General features: G+C 31.9%; 1 protein-coding gene across 1 annotated transcript in view; it reads right to left on the bottom strand.

Annotated features, from left to right (window-relative positions):
• LOC118192230 (hexokinase-2-like) overlaps positions 1 to 15,352 on the bottom strand; it is a 57,662-nt gene extending 42,310 nt beyond the window's left edge. Inside the window, exons 1-2 of the mRNA XM_035363142.2 lie at positions 15,196 to 15,352; positions 1,483 to 1,645 (exon numbers count right to left, since the gene is read on the bottom strand). Of these exons, the coding sequence (XP_035219033.1) occupies positions 1,483 to 1,645; positions 15,196 to 15,216 (184 nt within the window). The 5' untranslated portion in view covers positions 15,217 to 15,352. The remainder of the gene's footprint in view (positions 1 to 1,482; positions 1,646 to 15,195) is intronic.
• Between the last annotated feature and the right edge of the window lie 921 nt (positions 15,353 to 16,273).

Genomic DNA, 16,273 nt, shown 5'->3' with positions numbered 1-16,273 from the left:
AGAATCAGAAATTCTATTCGACATAATAGAAAGTTCAAGCTTACTTTTATAAAATTGCTCTAACAGTCTGCAAAAAATAATAAGCCAGATCCAATTCGAAGATTAAGGAACAACGCAATCTGCAACATTAACTGAAATAGATAATTAGATAATTTTAGCTTAGCTTATACCATCCGTTATACAGTAAACGCATATGTGCATGCATAAAGGTATTACGCACAGAAAGTTTGTAGCTTTGAGGTTCGTATTATAGATCATTCCAGATTATGGACATCCGGATTAAAGACTTTTGACTGTACTTGATTCTATTTGATCTCCAAAATTATACAGGGCGACTCATAATTCTTTGGGCTGTCAAAAGTTTAGGTTAATAACTATTATAAATACAGCAAAAATGTGTACAGCAGTACATAAAAAATCTGACTTTGCTTTCATAATGGACCAACCATAATTGTTGAATTAGCCACTACACTGCAATTATAAAACTATGTGGGAATATAACACAAGCATGGTATTCACTGGTGAATGCAAAGCTCTCTGCAACTTTGCTAAATATGAGTCTGTTTTTGTTGTCGATGATATTTCATGAAATATCAAATAAAAGCACCTGGAGACAAGTGACACAAAAAATTCAAGCAGTCTGCCATCTCACTGGACCATTTATCTAAAACCAATATCTGTTTAAATACTGAGTACTTGTATGGTATATATAAAACTGAGGATTTCATATACTGATATGCCTCTGCCTTATTTAATTACAGTTATAATACTATAAATTTTTAAAACAGCATAAGAAATGATCACTCTATAGTACTGCATGTTACTAATATTTCCATTTTCTATCATCTTTCACATGCTAAAATTCCACAGAAAATATAGTAGAACATATGCATATAAAAAAATAACAATTATAAACTGGTTTTAAATAAATCAAAATAAAAAAATATTTTACAAAACTGTAATAAAATACTTGAAAGGATGAAAACATATATTGGAATTGTTTTAACATCTTTAATAGCCATATGTTCCCTAAAGTTTCGCAATACACAGAAGTTTAAACAATTTCTTACAAACACAGCAAAGCTTTTAATTTTTACTCATTGTCAAACTGAAAACTAATTTTTCATACACAACATAGCTAACTAAAAGAACTTATTGCTGTTTCAAGTAAAGGAGTTTTAAATACTTTGAAATGGGATATTAAGGAATTCACACAGCTATGAGAGTAATATGATAACAGTATTTATTCTCAAATTAACAAACATCAGAATCTGAACAACTTAAGCAGTAATCAGATATTTGTTCACAATGTTAATTTTTGATACATAAAAACAGGCAGACAAAAGTGTTTAATTTGATAATGATCTAAAAAAGGATTTTAGTGTTTAATATTTTAAGTTTTCATATTAGATCCGTGACATATCATTGAACTGTGTTACAACACATATTTTACAGTCACATAAAATTAGATTATATATTTACCTGAGCCATCTGGAACATCTCTTACAAATGTAGGAAACATTTTAACAGTTGCTTCATTATGATATGCAGAACTCAGACCTTTATTGAATTCTTGCAATAAAAGGGCAGAAACTTTAAGAAGTGCATCATTTGTAAGAATAAAATCTTTGAGCATAGCATCAACCTGTCAAGAAAAATACAGCAAACATCAGATAAATATATTTAAAAGTTCAAAAATTATTATTTTACATCAGTGGCATCAAAATTTTATATCCTTGCAGGTCAGTCTGCGGATGCAAGCTGCGTCATATGTTATATTTTAACAAATATTTATGAATACAACCTATAATAATAAATATTAGTTATTCAAGATTTTTATAATATTAATTTCAAACAATCTCTGTATGAAGATAGCTGTCAAATAATTAACAGTATGAAAATATACATCATTTCAGAAATTTTGTCAATAACAAATTTTGCTAACCTAGCAGGGGGCCACATGTTACCTCTATGGCAACTAAGCCTAATAGTTGATAAGAAGAAACACTGAATACTAAAAATCTTTATTATAATTTCATCTAGCAATTTTTTGTTAATGGTGATAGTCATCAAAATGTGCATTGAAATGCCAAATGTTTAGGCTTTTTACACAGTGTCACGGACAGCTGTGCAGTGTTTAATGTAAAAAATATAGGCAAGGCTGTGCATACTGCCAAATTTGCAAAATTATCAGATTTTTTGAAGTGAAAACCGATCACAATGTGCATGTATCCATAATAGATTTGGGTACTTATGTATAATCACAACACCTTGCAGCAGTTTCGAGAATTTTATGAAAATTATGGTGTTTCTTTGTTATAGGGGCTGCCAACAATATTTGGAATTTTACATCTGAGCCAAGAACTCTGCTATACTTTCATTAAGCTCCTGATGCATAACTACAAAAATAAACAACACAATATATAATAACACTAATACTCGCGTGTTGTTTGGCAAGAATATTTTTAAGAATTCTTCCCATAATTATTTTACCACATGTAATTGTTCCAGTAAACTGTAGCACTTTCACATATATTAGGCTGCTAATTACACTATTTTATGGATGTCGACTCCTCTGCCCAAGGACACATATAGCAGTGACAAACAATATTCTGGAACCACTAAACCAATTTCCAACATGGAAGCTCTTCTTTTCACAATTTTTAACATTGCACCTCCAAATGGAAGTCTTTTTGCCTTTAACATATTTCATGTTGTGGCCATTTTCGCATACTCGTTTGTCAGTTAAAAGATGTCTTTCTTGAAAAACGATATGGCATCCACCTCATTACTTGGTAAATTGAAGTTTGTTAATGTCATATTCACCAACAAAAATCAAGGAATACATTTTAATCCTTTGCGGTCCGATTAAATTTGGAGATGGGTATCGTACTGGTCGGAATTAATTTCCATCGATAGAGCAAGGATACACAACACGCAAGTTTACGATGGATAAACAAGATTTAGTAATTCTTTTGTGAACTTAAGATATATCTTTATTCAATACACTTATCTAGTGATATGTTTTTGTATAAAAATTATGTTTTATAATTCTCCTTCGTGTGATATTTTTCAAAACACTCTCCAACATGCAGGCCAGGTTTTCGAGTGTATGTATCGCAAAAATAATTGGTTTGGTGCCTTCTACCCTTAATCTTTCTGTTTGAACATACACTACAGTCTTTACTTTTTACATTTTCACAATGCCGCAATATATGCAGTTTTACATTAAGTCTTCCTCCCTTATCGGAGGTCAATGGTCTTCCTGGTTTTGAATCTGCTCCGTCACGAAAATCAACTACCATTTGTGCCACCAATTTTCGGACGAACATAAAATGTGGCATAGGCATATTGTTCTCTCTTCTAGCTGAATTTTGGGGAATTATTTTGGAATATTTTAAGAAGAGAGAATGTCTAATTACTGTTAAATACAATTTCTAAAATATTCTTTGGAATTCTACAAGGTATCGTCGAACGTTGTTGATTTCATTACGTTCAAAAGACGACTGACTCGCCACTGCGTCTTGCATGGCGAGCATTGGCTCACAACTTTTGTTTAGATTAGATTACGCTATCTCCAATCGATGGAGCACCGTATTGCTTCATGAATAGGTTCTTTAGGCATTGAGGTTCGTATAGGAAAAGTGTAAACTGACACATGAATGCATACAGTATATGATTCATATAGTTCCTTGCTGTGGTGGCTGAGAGCAGACATACGGCCGGAACGGTAAAAAGGCTTTGGTGGCTGAGAGCAGACATACAACTGGAACGGTAAAAAGGCTTTGGTGGCTGAGAGTGGACATACGACCGCAAAGGGTTAAAACAAAGGACGTGAATTTGAAAAACTCATCAAAAATGAATTACATAAGAATACGCGGCGAGAGCAAAAATGTTACACAGTCCTAATATATGATTTCATGACGAGGCATAAGAACATGCGGCCAATGCTAATGTACGATCACGTGGCATGGTATCGGACTGCAAAACCAAATTTTGACAAGATATCTCGGTTGATTGGCGATTCATTCTTGGGGGCTGCTATTACAAAGAAGCACTAAAATTACTTTTTATTGCAAAAAATTATACACAACATAAATATTTTACATTTCAGCTATATATTTATTCAAAAAAACAGAAAAACATAGTTACAAATGGTTTTTTTTTGTTTTTGTTGTGGTGGAAATTTCACAGCATTCACTTCGAGAAAGAATTTGAAGCATTGCTCCGTTAGGAATCTTGCCATAAAATACTGCACTCCTGCAATTTCTTCTACCATAAGAAAATCTTACAAACACTTATTATAAAACCGAGTTTAAGGGGGAAAATCACAATTTATTCATAAAATGTCTATAATTTGGAATACGGGGGGGGGGGGTCGCGGTAAATAATATGCAAGTACCCAGTTTTGTTCTCGGCGTATACACAGTGATCTGCTTTCACTTAGAAAACATCGGAATTGCACAAACTTGGCATTGCAAACATATTCAGCACTGCCCACATTATATTTCATGACACATTATTATTGCAGGTTAAAGCTGTTTTAAGCTTTACGTATCATTAGGGCTGCTACCATCTATTTAGATTTTGCTCAATGTTTATGCTTGGTGCTAAGTAATATCATGTTAACAGAAGATCTTTTAAGTTTGGACATTCACACTATATCTCAATTACCTGAAAGATTATCTATACATCATTACCATTGATGTATATATAATCTACCAATCTTGTGAAGAGTATTTTGCAGGCCAGCAAATATTTTATATGATATATTTTAAGTACAAATAGAAATGAACATGTGATACATTTCTCTTCATTGGCTGGACACTTCCTTAAGGGAGTGATCACCAAACTGTTGATTGTGAGCTACTAGTAGCTCTTGGGAACATTTTTGGAAGCTCGCATTAACCCTCTGGTTGGCTATCCTTGATTCCTCTGCTGAACTGATGCTGATGACAGCGGGCTCTCAGGACAATAACTGCTTGTTTCTCCCATGCAACTGGTATTGTCAGCCTCATCTGACAGTTGATTATATGTATATGAGGTTGTATACGTTGTGTTTTTCATATGTATATTGGACATTTGCCAACTTGGGTAGTTCGATTTACACATTAGCACTAAGCTAGGTCTGTTCTAATGATGGTACGTTAAAGGAAAAAGCAAAAAACCTACCCTTTTGTTCAAAATGGGAAACTAATTACTTCTTTACGCAGGTAAAGGGCAAATGTGTATGTTTACTGCACTGTGCAAGTGTATCAGTTGGGAAGAAAGGAAACACCAAATGTCCCTTCAAAATTGTTCATGCAGGGATTAAAAAGGATTTCCTACTGAATTTTGCTCTATGGAAAGGAAGGGTAAGGTAGCTAAAATCTAAACTTAATGCTCAAGAATCAACTTTTTTTAAAAACCATTAAATAAAAATAAAGCAGCAAATGAGGTGTCATTTCGAGTTTCAAATATTATTGCACAGAATAAGACACCACGTGAGGACGGCGAAATAATAAAAGTGCATTTTCAGAAGCTGTAGATGCATTACTTGATAGTTTCAAAAATAAAACTGAGGTAATGTCTGCTGTTAAATCTGTACAGGTTTCTGCATATACAGGAATGAGAAAGGTTAAGGTTAGGAGTTCCGGCATTGCCTCACAACTTAAAACCGACATTGATCGATGCAGCTATTTCTTCCTGCAACTTAAGAAATCGACTGATATAGTTCATACAGCTAAGTTGGCTGTTTTTGATAATTTCTAAATGTGAGAGGAGCTGATAAAGATTATACCGTTAACAGGACAGGACATAATTTTAGCAGTTAAAGATTGTATGAACTATGAAAATATTCCTATAAATAAGTTCGTGGGCTTAGCAACTGATGGAGCTCCTGCGATGCTAGGCAGAGAAAAGGGATTCATAACCTTGTGTTGTAAACAGAATAGCTTTCCAAAAAGTTCCATCTTGCCATTGTGTAATACACCAGAAGTCACTGTGTGGAAGGATTTTAAGTATGAACAATGTAATGAAAACAATCATAAAAATAGTGAACAAAGAGCACATGCAAGAGTTATCTGTAAAATAGCTTTCAAACTCTGAAAATATTTGGCCTCTTGTTCGTAAAGAGAAATACTCAATTTTAGTCCAGATTTGTCTCAAAGAGAAGGCAATGTTCAACACTACATATCTGCGCGAGATTTCTTTCTCCAGAATGAAATTTATTAAAAAATAGTACAGGAACAGACTCGCTGATGAACACTTGGATGTATTGGAATGGCAACCACTCGCTGATGTATTGGAATGGCAACCATTACCTACTCCCCCTAAATAAAAAAATTGTTGATGGCAAAAGTTCCACCCTTCTCATTAAAGTTAATAAGTCTGATAAAAATTATGTTATTACATTTGTCATTTATTGCTAACTACAATTCAGTTTCTTACTTATATACAATTCAATTTCTTTTAGTTATATACAGTTTAATTAAAATTGATTTCATAATTACTAGAAATGCAAGTTTATAGACAATAAACAAATGTAAGAATTTTTAAAAACGTTGGTAGTTCCTTTCGTTGGTACCTCAGAGTAAAATTTTAAAACGGTATCAGTATAAAATGTCTCAGAAGCTTTATAAAGTTTGGTGACCACTGCTTTACGGTATTCATTGGGAATAGTTGAGCTTTAAGTCATTTAGCTGTCTAATTAACCAAACGTATTCCATAAGGATGCATTGATATTATGCCTATGAGAAAGTGAGAAGATACATAGGTATAATCCATGAAATTCAATCTTCTGCATCCTTAGTTTGAGGTTATTAATCAGTTTTTGCTAACCATGGCAGCAAGAAAAATTAGTAAAAGTATATTTATGGGTACCGCTTGGCGAAAATTGACGATTTTTGCCAGTACATGAATACTGAGTTTATGCAATACTTTGACCTATTTTCACTTAAAAGGAAATTCACTACAAACTCCCTTTATTCACCCATATATACATCGACCTATTTTCACTTAAAAAAATTGGAGAATTGCATAAACTTGCCATTGTGCACTCCCTTGACTTGGCGATAAATAAAACAACAACTTCGCGATAATACAAGGGATACCCTTCAGTCTACTCTAACCGGAAAATTGAATCTCAAAACTGACTGCTCTACGTAGTTTGCACATTACCCAGCCATTATTGCATTTATCAATTCTGCAAATCCCAGAATGGCTGATCTTTGGAATATGGTAACTGGTAGTTTGGCGACATTTTGGAGGCGATAAAGGTTACTACCTAGGACTTTGGTAATAATGTGAGCAGTACTCAGTTCCGATTACGCATTATTTTGTGTGAGGGAAATGAGAGATCATGAGATATGTCATGTGATATTAATGGACAAATTAGAGTTCTTTAATCAGAAAAGAGGGGGAATTTGGAAAAATATTTGTGGCAGTATATTATTTTGTATTAAGCTTCATTGGGTGTTGTGTGAAGTAGTGTTGAATAATTTTCGGATTGTATGGCGCTGTCTAATATTATTTTAAAGATCCGGAAACAGGTGCACATACCAATACAATAGAGGGCACATGGAGTGCTATAAAAAGCGCCATTCCGAGGCATTGTGATAAAGAGAATTTTGCTTTTTATTTAGCAGAGGAAGTGTGGAGGAAAAATTCGCGGAAAAAATCGTTCAATAATTCTATTGAATCAATAATAAAAGTGTATCCACCATGTAAGCAAGATTCTCAAGAAGATTAGGTAAGTTAGTATTTTTAATTATTTGAGGATATTATTTTTATGCCTTGTTCTAAATGTAAGGTGGAAGTAAAGTAATATGGTATTATTGGAAAATTGTTATTAGCAATGATTTAGTTTAAAGTAATTAGGATTGTAAGCTAATTTTTATTAATTTAATATATGTGCTTATTTATATTTTAAGTAGTGTTTTTGAATTTAATTATATTTTAATTAAATGATAGTTATTTTGTGAATTATATGTTTGTAGAATTTGGTATACGTTAGAGTGGAAGTAAACGTGCATGGAAATAATTTAAATATTTGACACTAAGTATTCGTAACCATTTGTAACGTTTGCAGTATGAACTAGTTGGTGACGTTTGTAATATAATAGATAATGTAGAGGTAAAAGTTTTTGGATATTTTATTTATTTTATACGTGGAAATGTTCATATTTGGAAAGGGTATATACTTTTTCGCGATCAGGTAATTTCATGTATGTTCTTTTTACCGGGTTTAAAGATTCAGAAAATTGTTATGCATTTTCGTGAAATTTTTCTAATTTATGAGAAAAAAGCAGTGTACATGGATACAGTGAAGAGTGTGCGCAATGCCATTTTTGTGCAATTCTGGGATTTTTTTTAAGTAAAAATAAGTCGACGTGTACATGGTTTAGTGATATTTTAATTAAATGATAGTTATTTTGTGAATTTTATGTTTTTAGGAATTTGGTATACGTTTAAGTTGAAGTAAACGTGCATGGAAATAATTTAAATATTTGACACTAAGTATTTGTAATGTTTGCGGTATGAATTCGTTGGTTACGTTTATAATATAATAGATAATTTAGAGGTAAAAGTTTTTGGATATTTTATTTATTTTATACGTGGAAATGTTCATATTTGGAAAGGGTATATACTTTTTCGCGATCAGGTAATTTCATATATGTTCTTTTTACCGGGTTTAAAGATTCAGAAAATTGTCATGTATTTTCGTGAAATTTTTCTAATTTATGAGAAAAAAGCAGTGTACATGGATATAGTGAAGAGTGTGCGCAATGCCATTTTTGTGCAATTCTGGGATTTTTTTTAAGTAAAAATAAGTCGACGTGTACATGGTTTATGTGTATGTGTTATTCTGAAAAACGCGCAAGGAGTTTGCTATTGTGCACTTTTTCCCAATTTTTCAGTGAATATTCGTCATGATTAAGCAGTTTTGTTAGATAAAATTTCTAGCATAAGTGTAATTCGGCTAGCAGATTGTTGGAAAAAGTGTTGAGTAAATAAAAAGAAAAGAAACATGTCTTTACTTCGTGAAGACAAAATGGCGGCGGAAAAAAATATAGAGGGTTGCTGTAGCAGAGTTGGTCGCCAAATTTTCGCCAAAAAATCGCCAAGTTACCATAATCCAAAGATCAATTAATGAAAATTTCACAAAGTGTAGCTCAAGATAAATCACAGGATCAATAATTAATTGTTTATATAACAGTACTAAGCATCTTAGCGATCTTTACATCATAAAACTGATACACTAGTTAAGATGAAGTTATCAACAACTTCTCAAAGTCGTACACTCAAACCAAATAAGTTAACAGATATATCCAAGATGTAATACTATCAATGAACTCTACGAAATTTTTTAGCAGTAACTAGGGATCTATTATTAAATTAGGAAAAGTACAATGGAAAACAGGAGACAAAGATCGAAACAAATTCATCTAAAAGGAACTGCAGAAAGATGCAATCCTTTCTGTTAGAATTCTCTAAAATATAGCAACAACAGAAACAGGACACCAGCTATGCTCAGAAAATACTATGTAACTCTGGAAGCAGATTATTTTTAGAAAATGTAAAATATCCTTTAAGAAAATAAAATAATTAAAATTAATTTCTAATAACGATTATGTACTTAACTTTTTCATGTTGGCTATAGGCTAATTTTTAGTGTGTTGAAGCCATTTAAGTCAACTAGTCAATCAACAAGGAATTAAAAAACAAATCAACAGAATCTGCCATTTCTAACTCTCCAGTAAGTAGCAAATTTTAAATCTCCATGGTAAACTAAATTTCTTTGAGCCACTTAATGTAGTGAATGTGTGGAACGTACTTGTCCCGGCCCTAAGGAAAGCAGCAAAATCCATTCTTCAGTCAAGCATTTGAAAACTGCAGAAGACATTATTATATTATCAATTAAGAAATACAGTCAAAAGTCGTTAATCCGGACTCGTCGGGACTTCGGTGATTCCGGATCATCAGTTTAAATCTGGTAAGATGGCATGCAGAAATTATAAAATTAAAAATATGAAACCGTAATTTATGAAATAAAGAACAATTAGGATCTAAAGTGCATCAAAATTTTAAAAAAAAAAAAAAAAAAAAAAAAAAGCTTAATATTTATTTGTTTACTTTACTAAACATTTCTTTCAATGTAAGTTGTTTAAGTTGCTTCGTTTTTTATGTGATAATACATTCTCTTTAATTCTATAAACAGACATAATTTCTTGTTCAGTTACAAAGTTCTGCTGTTCAAGTCCTATAATTGCTGTGTCTACCGATTAATTTGTTAATTGAAATTTTTTCGTTTTCAATAACCACTGTCACTTTCTTCGCTATCGGAAGCAAATTATAATGACGAGGAATTTGATTTAAATCATATCAAAGATGGAGTACATCGAGATGAAATACTACATTTAGTAAGGAATTATAAGCCAAATAAAGTAAAAACATCTGCCCTGAAGATAAGGATAGTGCTGACAGATCAACTTCCAATTCATTGCCCGCCGCCCGCGGCGTTAAAGATAAACAAAGTTTAGATAAACAAAAGATATGCCTTTATGTATTTTTTGAAGCAATTCCACTTTTTTTTTAATGAACTTCGAAATATATTTTTGCTTTGTAGATCCTTTACATATTAATAAATATATATCAGAAATTCTATTTGACATAATCGAAAGTTCAAGCTTACTTTTATAAAATTGCTCTAACAGTCTGCAAAAAATAATAAGCCGGATCCAATTCGAAGATTAAGGAACAACGCAATCTGCAACATTAACTGAAATAGATAATTAGATAATTTTAGCTTAGCTTATACCATCCGTTATACATTAAACGCGCACTCGTAAACGTATTTTGTGCACGCGCACAAGCATATTCGCAGCCGTAAAGGTCTTACGCGCATGCACCAATGCGACGCATGCGCAGAAAGTTTGTAGCTTTAAGGTCCGGATTATAGATCATTCCGCATTATGGGTGTCCGAATTAATGACTTTTGACTGTATATCCCAATGAGTGTCGCCCGCATGGTAAAGTAATTAGGAGAGCCAACTACAGTACAGAAAAGCCTGGGACCAAACCCCGGAGAAGACATGGATGTTTGTAAATGTATAGTGTCAGTGCGGCATGGGACACTCTAAATATGTGGTGAGCCGAAAGTCCTCTTGTGTGGATTGGTGGAAAGGAAGAGGGATGGGAGGCCCCCAGGGGGCTCTTTCTCAAAATTGGAGGTGGCAAATAGAAGTTCAACCTCTTTTTGGAGTAGGCTCTGGCAACTATAGTTCCATGTAATATGGACAAGACAACAAACAACAACATCCTAGTTGATAAAGACAACGCAAATGAGGTTAGAAAATGCTAAAAAATTAACATCACCAATGTTTATTTAACACAGTTTCCTTTTTAAATAATACAACAATAATCATAAAAAATAAAACATTTGTATTGAAAGCTAATAGGAACATCTAATTACATGGTATAGCTCAGAAAGATTCTATTACATCAATGGGTAAAAACTATTATCATAATAAAGTATATGCTGTACATATTTTTGGAAAGTTTTAATTCAAGCCTTGTTTGAAAATTCTCTCTAACAAATATCACTCACTCCCTATTCCGACTCGATCCATTAATGCTTTGTCATAAAGAAATGTCGGCCGCTATGCCATTACAACATACATTCTTCCAATGTACTGACCTTAATTTGTAACAAAACTCTCCTATAAAGCACGACTCTACTACTTACTGTAGCAACAAAATAAAAAAAAATGAAGGAAAAGAAATTTTTATTTTTGAAATATTGCATCACAGCATTCTCTCCTAAAAAATATACATTTGGCCTTTTTTCATAAACAGAAACTGAGCCCACTAGCAGCCAAGCAATGAAATCTTTAACAATGGTAATTTAATCTATGTTCAAACCTTGGCAAATACGCAAATTGTGTCCACATTTTTGTCGTTTTTCTCATGCCTAATGTAAATATGTGAGGTTTTCCTTAAAGAGTCTTCTACGAAAACATCTTAGACATATAGCTCTCGAGTGTTTTGCCATAATCTAAATAACTTTATCTAATGAACATAGTAGAGTAACTTTTCTGAAGTGATAAAAGTAAACACAATTAAATGGGAGGGGGGAAATATTAACGAACTTGAAATCTTGAGTTGAGGAAAGATAAGATTATTTTAGTTACAGCAAAATTAAATAGCCAAAATCTGTTATGGTCTGGATGCTATAGTAAATAAGTTGACAAAACTTGAGATTGTAGATAAAATTACTAGGACATTGACATTTGCTCATAATTTAGAAAGCAAAGAAATGTGCAAGAAAAAAAATTCCACTTTTAAATGCATAATCCATATCTGCTTTTCATTGTCTTTTCCTACGTGAATAGGAGTATTCTGTACTTGCCTTATAGCTTCTTTGTTTATATGCGCTATCCTTATCATATTTTGTGCATATTGCTAGCACCAAAATTTAGATTTTGAAATATGATTATTATCAAATATGCAGAAACTTCTTGTCATTACGAAGCTGAAAAATCAAATCTCAAATAGCTGAAAACTATATACAGTCAAAAGTCGTTAATCCGGACTCGTCGGGGCTTCGGCGATTCCGGATTATCGATTTTTCCGGATTATAGATCATCAGTTTAAATCTGGTAAGATGGCATGCAGAAATTATAAAATTTAAAAAATGAAACCTTAATTTATGAAATAAAGAACAATTATGACCTAAAGGGTATCAAAATTTACAAAAAAAAGCTTAATATTTATTTGTTTACTTTATTAAACATTTCTTTCAATGTAAGTTGTTTAAGTTGCTTCGTTTTTTTATGTGATAATACTTTCTCTTTAATTCTATAAACAGACATAATTTCTTGTTCAGTTACAAAGTTCCACTGTTCAAGTCCTATAATTGCTGTGTCGAGAATACCGACTAATTTGTCAATCGAAATTTTTTCATTTTCAATAACCTCTGTGTCACTTTCTTCGCTATCGGAAGCGAATTATAATGACGAGGAATTTGATTTAAATCATATCAAAGACGGAGTACATCGAGATGAAATACTACATTTAGTAAGGAATTATAAGACAAATAAGATAAAAACATCTGCCCTGAAGATAAGGATAGTGCTGACAGATCAACTTCCAATTCATTGCGTGCCCCGGCGTTCCACCCCACCACAGAGCAGCGTGAAATTGATAAACAGATTTCGGAATGGTTAGATAAACAAGGATATGCCTTTATCCATTTTTTGCAGCAATTCCACTTTTTGTTTAATGGACTTCGAAACATACTTTCGCTTTGTAGATCCTTTACATATTAGTAAATATGTATCGGAAATTCTATTTGACATAATCGAAAGTTCAAGCTTACATAAAATTGCTCTAACCAGTCTGCAAAAAATAATAACCCGGATCCAATTCAAAGATTAAGGAACAAGGCAATTTGCAACATTAACTGAATTAGATAATTTTAGCTTAGCTTATAGCACCCGTTATACATTAAACGCGCATGCGTGAAAGTATTTTGAGCATGCGCACACGCATATTCGCAGCCGTAAAGGTCTTACGCGCATGCATAGAAAGTTTGTAGCTTTGAGGTCCGAATTAACGACTTTTGACTGTACATGCATTTATTATTACAGAAAATAATCTGCTCTGATCAAGAACTATAAGAAATGAAAATTCATTTTTCTTGCAAAACGTAAAACACTTTTTACTTTAACAGAAATATCATGACTTCTTCAACTTTATGAATTTACAGCATACCACAAACCGAAAAGGTATACTGTAAATGCCCTAGGAATACAGATCTAGCACAGAATATTTAAAAAACTGAATCAGAGATTTTATTAATAAAAATTAAATTTAAAACCAACACAGGATATGCAATTTTATAAAAGTAAGGAAGGAAATAATTAAGCTAAAGTGCAATAACTTTTTAAATATATATATATATATATCTGATTTGTATTACACAGAATACCTAATATTTTTGATAAATATACCTGTATTTTGAATAAATTTTTATAGTTTTAATAAAAGGTCAGAAAAACTGTAAAGAAATAGAGAAAATTTTTATGTTGCCTTAGAATGAGAAATGTGAAAAGATACGTTTTGTAAAACTTCCATTAAATGATTGCTTAAAAGCTTATAATTATAGCATGAAATCATTATTACACCAAAATTTATAATACATACATATTTTACAGATCTTGGGATTTAAATATACTTTTTTTTTAGCAAGACTGTTTTGTTATATTTCAAATTTAAAATTCTTACAAATATAAATAATAATTCCTTTCAAAGAAATTCAGAGAGCTCTCTCCATCTAAACACATACACACATAAAGAGAGATAAATATATAGAGTATTCAGTTTTTGAATAAAAAAAATTCTCTTTAAAATTTAAAGCACCACGCTTCAGTTATGTTAAACACAAAATGACTATACCAAAAAAAAAAAAAAAAAAAACATGGAAAATAACTGGGTTAAATTAATCTTTAATGAGAAACTACTACGTTGATAACATATGATTTCTGTTAAATAATCAACAAATTTATTGCATAGTTAATTTTCTATCAACACTATACATTTATATTTGAGATAAAGGATTACTTGGGGTTTAATATTCAAAGGATGACAACTTTGATGAAAACTATTACGAAAACAAATTTTTAATAAATATTAGTAAATACATAAAATGCTTTACAACTTCAAGATCACACAAGAAGAGTAAAACTAATAACCAAAAGAAAAGCGGCTCACACAGAGGTACAGCGAAAAAAATATATGAACTGTTAAAAAATTCAATAAACAATTAATAAATTAACAACCAAATTATGGAATTGTGACAAGAGACAGAAATGTAAATTTCAAAGAGTTAAACAACTGATGAGAAGGCTGTGATTAAGAAACAAACTAAAGCAAAGAGAGAAAAATTTACTGATTTGTAAATTTGATAAACAGAAATTTACGCATAATGGTTTAAGAAATTATTTGTGTGATTATATACTATCGCTCTACAATTTTTAAAAAAGTTTAAAATTTTTATAGTAAGCTTTCTTTTTTAGCAAAATATTCTGAAACGTTTATGCAACCACTACTCAGTATTTCATCATGACAGTTTAAGTATTAAAACAAATATATATTTCATATGAAAGACCGCCATATATCGAAATAAATATGTATGGCCAATAATGCTTCACTCACCTTTCTACGATTTTCAGTCATTTTTGCAGAGAGTATGAGATACAAGTATTGGTACGAGTATTTAGAATAAACGTACTTGAAAGACAAACGTCCACGAACCTAAAGGAACTATCAAACCTTTCCGAACGTCCTTTAAAACAAGATTGGATCTCGTTCGTGAGTGAAAGTGGAAGTAGTGTGTCACTTTATCAACATAGCATGACGTCACTTTGCGGTAAGTCAAAGGAGATTTTCTGGCCCATTGAAAAAATACGCAACCTTTCTCTATAAAACGAAGCCTTAGCAATTCTATTCACCACGAAAATGATAAAGATTGCAGTCCGTTTCAAAGCTTACTTAGGTACTTACAAATTTCTTACAAATTTCTTTACAAATTTCTTAATTACATGTCTAATAAAGTAAAGGGAAATTCCAGTTTCACTTTTCTTTCTTTCAGACTCAAAAGTATTCATGCATTAAATATTTAATAGTTTCACATTGTTGTTGACTATGTTAGTTTTGTAATTGACCGACAAGTTTATTTTCTGAACATAAGCTTTAGAAATTTACAATAATTTCTGTAAAACTCAAAAGAACTATTACTATTATTTAAAAACTATTAAAAATAAAGTTCAGTTTCAACTCTGAACTTGGGCACCATGTGCAGAGGCGAAGAATAGGTGCTTTTTGAATGTCTCATATGATTGAGTAACAATTTTCAGACGGTCAGGAGCCAACCGTCTAGGTTTATCAGCAACTTGAGCATCTTTAGTATTTATATGTGCTCAGTCGAGATCGAATAATTTAGTAATATCACGATATTGTAATAATAATTTGCCAAATAAATTGTTTACATAGGTTGATTTTACAGTTGATTTTACAGTGATAATGAAAAAGCAGTGCAATATGCGAGGATGGGAAGAGTTGGTCTCCTTTACTCTCCCTTTGTCAAATCTTCCTTGAACACGGCGAGACACTTTTTTTACGTTATCCGTGAATTTTCCATGATACCCGTAAAACGTTTTGTCACGTGACGTGAAATGTTTATGATCTGAAAAACTGATACGAGATTAATTCTTGTAACGATGAAGTTCGGAAA

The sequence above is a fragment of the Stegodyphus dumicola genome, chromosome X2 (genome assembly GCF_044657685.1).
Source record: "Stegodyphus dumicola isolate Sdum_Otavi_A_Nest chromosome X2, ASM4465768v1".
Classification (NCBI taxonomy): domain Eukaryota; kingdom Metazoa; phylum Arthropoda; class Arachnida; order Araneae; family Eresidae; genus Stegodyphus; species Stegodyphus dumicola.
Note: the sequence above shows the minus strand (reverse complement) of the source record. Positions and strands in the feature narration are given on the sequence as shown.